We start from the raw sequence: 9,232 nt of genomic DNA, 5'->3' as shown, positions 1-9,232 counted from the left end.
GCCATTTCTGCACCGGCCCCCGCGCCCCTTGCTGTTGAGGGCGGAGAGTGGGGGCCCGGCCCGACTCCCGGCCCGCCTGCTCTCGGGCTGGCCGGAAGGCTGTGGCGTCCCGCCAGCTCGGAGCACATGCCTAGAGGGGCAGCTGCGGGGTTGGCAGGTGTGAGGCCTGGTAGGAGGTGCTACTGTTGATATTGGGGCTCAGACCTCATCTCTTTTGCTATTGCGGGCGGTGGGTGGGAGGGGGAACGCTCTTGGCTTTGCACTCGGTGGTGGCAGTGGAGCTTTGCCCAGGTTCTGATGAACAAGTGGAGTGGTGCTGGCTCCTACCCTGGGGGTTTTTTAAGACAAGGCTAGACAATCACCTTGCTGGGGTTGTTTGACCCAGTACTCTTTCCTGCCGTGGCAGGGGGTCAGACTTGATGATCTGCTTGGGTCCCTTCTGACCCTACTAACTATGAAACACTTTTGCAAAGAGTAGCCAGTTGGGTAGTGAAAGGCAGCACAGTAATTGTGCCAGCGTGTTTTCTCAGGTCCTGCTTGCTGGTGGCGTCTGTGTGGCCCCTTGTGCACATGCAGCCAGGCCTTGTCTGGCTTCAGGCAAATTGCCAAGGACTAGAAGCTGGTTCCCCATCCACAAAATATAGGGCTTCATTTCCTATGAAGTGATCCAAGAGCTTTGACCCCCTAGCTTTAGAAACTTGGTTTCACTCACTGAGTGCTTCTGATTTGAGGGTGACATTCTGCATGTGTCATATGCTGCTCTGTGCTGTCATTTGAAAGTGTTTTTTATTCCAGTGTGTTTGAGGGGGAGCTTTCAGAGACCATCCCTGTTGTCCATGCTTCCATTGCTGGATGTCGAATTATTGGCAGAATGTGCGTGGGTAAGTCTTTCATTTTCATAGGGGTGGATTGCTTTGCTGCTGGGGCATGACTTGGGGCTTTCATTTCATAATAAAAGGAAGAATCCAAATTCTACAACTGGCCCTGTCTTGGAACTGCCAGTTTTTCTGTTGAACAAGTGTAGAAGGTGAGGTTTAGCCATAACCACCAGGGAACTGGAGTAAATTTTAAAATGGCTCTTTTAAGAACACATCATTAACATTCATGTTGAATCAGCCCTTTGGGGAAACTAAGCTTTTGTAACAAGCTTAGCTGTCTCACCATTATAAACACAGCCAAACAAATGAGCTAGAATACCTCCAGTAGTAAATCTAGGATAGACGCAACCCTGGATACAGATGCAGATAGACAAATTACACTGAGTAGCATGAGCTACTCTCTGGGAACTGTTTGTGCTGTTGTTTACCCCATAGTAAGTAAAAAGTAAACAGTGGTAACTTAGCCCATTTTCATTCAGGATTAAGTTACTACAACTTAGTTTTTATTTATGATGGGGTAAGTGCAGACATGTGACCAGGTTTCTGTACTTCAGAAGTTTTGTTGTAGGCGATCTGTAAATGACTCCACTCTTCAGAGGGTAATTCATGTGCATCCATGGTATTGTGCACATGGTTTCCAAGTAGCAATTTCTGTTCTTCATTTCATAGGTTCAGAGAAAAATAGGTCTGGAAGGAAACCTTTGGAAGTCATCTAGTTCAGCCCCCCTTTCAAGGCAGGATCATCCTTATCTAAACCATCCTAGACAAGAGTTTAGCTAATCTGTTCATAAAAATGTACTGCACAACTACCAGGTGCAATGACTGAAACACCAACGCCCCAAAAAACAACTCTGTAACTTGCCACAAATAAAGCGGGGGGTAAGGGCACTGTCAGTACCCTAGAACTGCAAAGGTAGGCATGTTTGTTGAAGACGCTATTTAAGGTAAGTAGGTGCTAGCCAGAGGTTTTATTTAACCTCCTGACCAAATGTTAAGGAAAAAAACTGTTTGGTAAAAATCCAAACCACCTTTACCCTATCAAACAATGGTTGAAAAAGTTCTTAGATCTTCCAGGAATTCTCAGTCAAAAACAAAAGAGTCTTTTTCCTCAGGGGCAGCCTTTTCCTCCTTAGCTAACAAACAAGCAGAAACAAAGCTCAGGTCATCAAAATAGGATCAAATCTTTTTTCTCTAGGCTGCCCTTAGTGTTGACAGTTGTCAGTAACTAAGTTAAGGGTTTAGAATGTCTCCATATTAGCAGAGGCTAATAATGAATATAGAAATCTCCTTAGAATCATAGAAAAATGGGACCACTGGGAGATTTAGTTCACCTACTTGCTCAGGGCGGGGTCATACCTGTCCAAACCATAACAGATGGAGTTCTTTCTAGTATGGAATGTACATTTCCCTTGTTGCAATTTAAGACTTGCTTCTTGTCCTTGTCCGCTCTGGACACAGTAAATAATCTATCGCCCTTTTCTTTATGTATCTGCATGGCTTCTGGAGCTAGAGTCTGGACTGCATCTGCCAGAGCTGCTCTACTGATGCACTGCCATCACTTGACCCACTGCCACAAATATATGTTCCCAGTGGGGTTTGTGAATCAGAAATTTGGTAACAGAGCAAGTGATGTTGACATTAGTCCCTTGACTGCTGGTTTAGCTGAGAGAGGGGGGTCTGGAGTGTGGGAAGCCCTGCAGGCCATATCCAGCCTGTGGGTCATATGCTTTACACTTTTTCTAAGTCATGTTTTCTAGACCTCTTAATTTTGTTGCTCTTCTCTGGACTCTTTCCAGCTTGTTCACATCTTTCATCAAGTGTAGGGTTGAAAACTCCAGGCCTCACCAGTGCTGATTAAAGTGGAAAAATTGCTTTCCATGGTATGAATTCCATACTCCTGTTAATGCATCCCAGTGCCATTTTCCTCCTGTTCTAACTTTAACTCTGCTCAAACTAGTTTTCTCTTTGTTTTTAAATGGAACATTGTGTCTCAAGCTGAGTTCTGTGCCTAACAGTGATGAGAAGATAAAGCTAATTTACCTGGCATCCTGGCTGTGCAAAGGTTTGGGAGAGGCTTGAAGCCACTGAGTGGGCTTAGTTGTTAGTTTTCAGAGGACCACCTGAAGCAGAAGCTTGTTTTTTTTTTTTCTTTTCTCAGGGAACCGGCATGGATTGTTGGTCCCCAGCAATACCACAGACCAAGAGCTTCAGCATATCCGCAACAGTCTGCCAGACTCTGTACGAATCCAACGGGTAGAGGAGCGCCTCTCGGCTCTGGGCAATGTTACCACATGCAATGACTATGTAGCACTTATTCATCCAGACCTTGACAGGGTAAATGGTTTTTATTCTCTTATAAGTTCATACTGGAGGTATTTTAAAGTGAAACCCGTTATGGAGGTAGACCACACGGTTCTAGGAGTTTGCTGTGACCTTTCCTAGTTTAGGACAAGTAACACAAACACTGAAGGCTATACTCGAATGGTTGAGTGGGGAGCCTTATTCACCTGGCTCCTTCATTCTCCACAGCTGAGGAATTACAGCGTTGACTTCTATTTGAACCTTAAAGACTCAAAGTTCAGTCAAAATTAACTTCTCTTCATTCTCCGTTTCACCAATTTTTATTTGTAAGGCAGATAAAATTGCAGAGTCCTTGCCTCCTGAAGATTAGTCTCATATTCAGCCTACTGTGCCTGAAGGGGTGCTCCCTTTAGTCATGTACATGTTAGGATGGCTAGCCTACATGTGGTTTATTTTTTCATCCCAGCAAAGTGGACATTGTAGACTAATTGGATTGTTGAGAGATTTGAGTGAGGAGAAGGGGGAGTGACCTTGCATCCAAGAATAGGGGCAGCATGAGAAGAGTGAAGAAAAATGGAAGTTAAGGAAGTGAACAACGGGGTGCAAAGGCCCTTTTTGCTATGATTGCTCAATCACGCTAAAATTAGGTTGCAGACTTAGGTTGCAACAGCGTATGGGAAACATGCATTTGATTTAGTGATGAGTAGGCAATCAGAAGAGATGGAAAGATGGGACAGAGATGGTAAAACTGGTAGGAAAGGTAACTTGGAGGCAGGAATCTGATTAGTCTGAAAGGAACAATATCGGTGCCTAGGAGGCTAAATGGAGTTCTAGCTGCTGGGATTGAGGAAGAGCTAGAATCTAAATTCTAAGTTTCTAGGTAGCATCATGTACCCAGCATTGTAATGAATGGCTCCTAGCTAGTTGACTTCCACCCGGCCAAGGACCCCAGCACTTTCAGGTTTATTCTTTGAAGAACTTCTCTGTTCACTGAATAGAGTTTTGCTGCTGGACACTGATGCATTTCTAGGTTGGTCAACCCTTTTAGGTCAGTGCTTCTCAATCTCTTTAGCTTCAAGGCATCCCTCCATAACTTACCTCAGTTTATTGGCATCAGCTGAAAAACAGTAAGCAAGTATCTAGTTCAGTGGATATCAGCCTTTTTAGACTTGGGATATCCCTCCACAGCTCTCTTGAATTTGGTGGCATCCTGATTGAGAGCCACTGTTTATAAAATCATAGAGGAGTGGGGCTGGAAGGGACTTTGACAGGTCATCTAGTCCAGCCTTTTGCCTGAGGCAGGATCATCCCTATCCAAACCATCCATTGTCTGTACAAATCCGTTGTCTAGCCTGTTGGCAAAACTACAGTCAGCCTGATGCAACCACAAGACATAACACCCCAAACTGCCACGAGTGAAGCAGGGGAACCATGGTGGCCAATATCTTGCTGGTGGAAAGGTTATTACAATACACACGTGACCCCAGGAAGGAGGCCACATCCTCTTCCCCATCCCTTTGCTACAGAGGAAGGCAAAATCTCTCACAGTCCTTACCAATCTAGCCATCAGGTAAAAATCCTTCGTGACCCCAATGATGATGATGGGTTTGACTCTGAGCAGAGTGGCAAGACCCCTCAATGGTTTTGAACTGGTGTGCTGCCATGGACAGGTAAACAAACCCCCAAACACCACATGCCTCATTCACAGCCTGACCAGGAAGGGCTGTGGTATGTGCACACACTCCTACCTCCCTTAGGATTACAAGATAACTGTAAAGCAGGCAGGAATGCCCACTGTTGCAATAGCCCTCCCAGTCCAGCCCTGCATAACATCTCCTGGGAGTACATGTGCAGGGCAGGTGGAACTGTCTCTTGTATCTCTGCTTCTAGGAAGAGTATAGGGAGGGCTGGACTAGGAAGGACTGAGATGAGTGGGTGTTCTTGTTTTAGGCTTACCAAATTAATGAGGTAGGATTTACCTAGTCATGGGAGTTGGTGGCCATGTCCCAGCACCCTGCAAAGGGTCTCACAATACCCTGGTTGAAAACCATTGTCCTAGGGCCATTTGCTTCTTCCCCTGTCTCACTTATTTCTGCCTGTAATGGCTTTGCACATTATTTAATTTAGGGGAATTCTGCGTCTGTGATGAGAGACTAGGAGGATGAAGCAGAGGAGGAGAGAAGCTCAAGTCATGTGTTCTTGTTTTGTTTTTTTCTCAGAAGAAATATGCATGGTCCTTTGCAGAGAGAGAAATTGGCCATTTGAGGAAGAGTGGGTTTATGGAGTTAGTCAAAGGGAGCATGAAGGTGACTGGGACTGCAGGTATAGAATTAAAATTGGAGAAGGGTCCCCACAGGAGCCAGTGAGGTGCAGCCCCATACCCAGTGTAATGTGGGGGTGGAGTGGAAAGGGAGTCGCTCCTGCTACAGCTGCTGTGCAGTGAGCCTGCTTCCCAGCTGTAGCACTCTGAGCCTGTGCTGCTGCGGCAGGAGCTGCAAGAATGTAGAGGGCTACAACAAGTAAGACTTCTCTCCACTCCACTATCCCACCCTCCCCATCTCTGCCCTGGTGCTGAAAGAGCTTGCTATGCCTCTGCCTGGAGGTAGCAGGAAGAAGAGAAGACAAAACTATTATGATTTAGCTCAGTGGAAAGTATAAAAGGAAGTCTCCCAAGACAGAGCAGATGTTGTGGTAGAGGTCAGGCTCTGTGAAAGTCAGGAGCTGGAGGAAGTATAATGTGATGAGCTCATGGGCAGCTCAAATGTTTGCAAGCAGAGTGGATATTTGGACCTAGAAAGAGAATGGGAAAGAAGGAAAGTGTGGGATGGAAGGTTGTGGTTGGGAGGTAGAGGAGCAAATACCATCAGAGAGGAGGGAAAGGGAGAAGACGGGGGAGGAGCAGGTAGAGTTGATGGGAACTATGCGGAGATGAGAGTAAGGAATGGGTGCTCTACCTAAGACGGGTTTGGTGAGACCCATGGGTGGACACCAGATGGATAGTTACCAAAATCTGAAAAATACTTTGAAATAATATTCATTTGGCTATGCAGTTGGAGTACATTGCTTGATGCCTGTAGGGAGAGAGTGAGACTAGCCAGGATTGGACAGTAGAAGCATCTGAGTTGAAGCTCCAGGACATGGGCACTTCCCCTTAAGACATCTGAGGAAAGTAGCCCAGGAAGCTGTTCACTAATGAGATCAACCAATAAAGGTATTTTCTGGAATAGGTAGTGTCCTTGAATATAGTATAATGAGTCTACATCTGCTAGGTTAGGGGCCTTGGTGTTCTATTTTTACCTTTGCTATAGACTTCCTATGTGATATTGAGTTTGTCACTTAATTTTTATTTTCATTCTTCTTTAGGAGGTTTTGCCCCACAAATATATTGAATGTCATTAATTATTCAACAGTGCAGTAAGTATAAGAGCCTCTTTGGTGCTATACCGATGCACTGAATATGTGGTATGCTGTTCCAAAGAGCATACAGCATATGAAGAATCTATTTTAAATACTTGAAAAATGCTTTGAGATCCTGGGTAAAATGAAGTGTACAAGTTATATTTGCCAGTGAAGTTTCCCAGAGATTATTGTCAGTTCTTGGATTTGACACCTATGCTTGGAAAAAGAGATAGTAGGCATATGCTCAATATTTCTATTAAGCAGATCTATATTCTATGCATGGGCTAAATTAGGGAAAGAGGAGGTTCTGTTTGTGGGGCCTTACATTTTGCAATAGTATCTTGGGGTCTTAGTCGTGACTCAGAGCCCAATTGTGTTAAGCACTGGACAAGCAAAGCAGATTCCTGCTTTAAAAAAATTGCTAAATAAATAGATAGCAAGAAAACAGTGGATGCAAAAAATGTGGGAGAGCACAGGGAAACCTGGCAATATTAGCTGTTGTTACAGGTAGCAATTCCAGTGCCCACTGACTTAAATTAAGTTTGAGGAGGAAAATTTGAAGGAGACAGGGAGATGGGTTCATGGATGTTTATGGAGAGCTTTTCCCATGTATAGGGTACAGCTAGGGGGAGACTCAAAGGTTCTTATTTGAAAATGTAACGGGGATGATGATGAAGGGTTACATTGTTGGCAGTGCAGTTGAAAACTGACCTGATTTATAAGAGATGTAGGCTGGGTGAGGCTAGACACTTGAAGAAACTTAAAATACTTGCCTTCTCTCTGTGTTTGAAGTGATGAAAAAGGGGGAACCAGAGGATGATATTGTCAAAATGAAGAGCCAGCTAAAGTATATTTGTAGCAGTGTTCTGAACAAAAGTAAGTGTGTGAACTGGGATTTTGCTCTGGCTGAAGGGAGCAGGTTGATTAATTGAGATGAGTGCATGGACAGGACCTTTAGCTGCGTGAGTGGAGAGGAAATGGAGATTTTAAAGGTGTTGCAGGAAGAAATGGCAGGATTCGGACAAAAAAACCCGGTTGTTATGTTCTGGAGAGCTAAATTGAAGATGATGTCTGGTGGGTAGGTCTGTAAGGCAGACAAGACGGTGATATCAGGGATCTGGGTTTTCCATTTCCTATGGAGAAAACCATGGATTCCCTGTTTTTATTGGAGAAAAGGCAGCTTTCCCTTTTTAGCAGAGAAATCCGCAGATTCTCTGATTTTTGCAAAGAGCTCTGCAGGCTGGCACAGTTCCAGCTTGCAAGAGCTGGTTGCAGGGAGGGTGGGAAACCCCCAGCCCTTTCTGGAGGCGAAAGGGTGTGGCCTAAGCCCCTGAGTCAGCCAAGGATGGGCTTGGGCTCAGGCTTGCCCTTTGCCCCTGGAGGTAAGTGGGGCTTGGGGGCTTGTGGGGCACAGGAAGGTGGCTGGGGGACTTAGGGAGTGGGGGGTGTGCCAGGCGCTGCTGGCTCCAGAATGCACACCACAGTGTCTCCCTGCCCCCCCCACCTCAGTTTGCTCCCAGGAGCAGGGCTGGGGAGTGAGGACAGGGGTGCCCCTCTGTGGGCTGCACATGCACCAGCCAACTGTGGGGGTTCGCACACGGTGGCTGTTGCTGTGTTCCATGGAGCCTTCCCACGGCCAGCCGCAATGCTTTGCGGGAAAGTGGTGGCTGCTGTGTGCGGACCACACGTTTGCTGCTCAGCTTGCAGTGGGGGAAGGGAGTGGCTTGCATGTGGCGGCCACCACTGCTGCCCCATGGCTGGCCACACAGCTCTGTGGGCATGGCTCTGCAGCAGCACTAAACGGTGCGGGCATGGCTCCTTAGATAAGTGGCAGCACGGAATGGTGGTGGTAGTGGCTGGGTGCTGCCCAGCGAGCCAGTGGGGGCAGGGAGATTTCACATGCAGTAGCCTCATTCATCTTACACCGCTACTGCTGCTTGTCTGCAGAGCTGTGCCTGTGGACAGGGAGGGAGAGACTCCATGCAGGCATGGCTCCACAGGCAAACGGTGGTGATGGTGGTGACTGCTATGTGCAAGTCCATCCCCCGACCAGCACGCAGCTGCCACAACCACCACCCCTTACCACCCAGAGCTGTGCAGCAAACCATGAGGAACAAGTGGTGGTGCAATGGCAGTTGCCACATGCGTGCCACGCCCCCTGCCGGCAGGGTGGCATGTGTGTGGCTCACACATGGCGACTGCTGTCACACCACTTAGCTGCAAAGCTGTATGGCTAGCTGCCAGAAAGCAGTGCAGGGCACAGCGGCAGAGTTGCGGTGGCGGCCACTATATGCAAACTGCCCCCCCATCAGGCCTGCTGGTGTGTGTGCGGCCTGCAGAAGGACACCCCTGCCCTCAGCCCCTGGCCTTGCTCCCGGGAGTGGGCCCCTTACCCCCAGCACCTTGCCCTGCCCCACCCCTTCTCTCCCACACGCACACACTTACCTGTATGTCTGAGGTTGGGGGGCTGTTGTGGGGGAGTGAGGGGCACCAGCAGTGTGTGTGGGGGGGTGCTCTGGGGGGCCTTTAATTTAAGCACGGATTTGGGGGTTTTAATCAGGGAATACGGCACAGGGGACACAACGGTGGGAGTCTACTACAGACCTCCCACTCAAAGTCCTGAGCTTGACCAGGAGTTCGCCCGGGAACTGACT

At 47.4% G+C, this 9,232-nt stretch overlaps 2 protein-coding genes across 2 annotated transcripts in view; both read left to right on the top strand.

The window, feature by feature from the left end:
• Positions 1 to 9,232, top strand: part of FAM83C (family with sequence similarity 83 member C) — a 99,479-nt gene that overhangs the window by 61,235 nt on the left and 29,012 nt on the right. The window lies entirely within an intron of this gene.
• EIF6 (eukaryotic translation initiation factor 6) overlaps positions 1 to 9,232 on the top strand; it is an 18,057-nt gene that overhangs the window by 301 nt on the left and 8,524 nt on the right. Inside the window, exons 2-3 of the mRNA XM_019550709.1 lie at positions 796 to 881; positions 3,037 to 3,212. Of these exons, the coding sequence (XP_019406254.1) occupies positions 796 to 881; positions 3,037 to 3,212 (262 nt within the window). The remainder of the gene's footprint in view (positions 1 to 795; positions 882 to 3,036; positions 3,213 to 9,232) is intronic.

The sequence above is a fragment of the Crocodylus porosus genome, unplaced genomic scaffold, assembly GCF_001723895.1.
Source record: "Crocodylus porosus isolate Cpor-Errol unplaced genomic scaffold, CroPor_comp1, whole genome shotgun sequence".
Lineage (NCBI taxonomy): Eukaryota > Metazoa > Chordata > Crocodylia > Crocodylidae > Crocodylus > Crocodylus porosus.
Note: the sequence above shows the minus strand (reverse complement) of the source record. Positions and strands in the feature narration are given on the sequence as shown.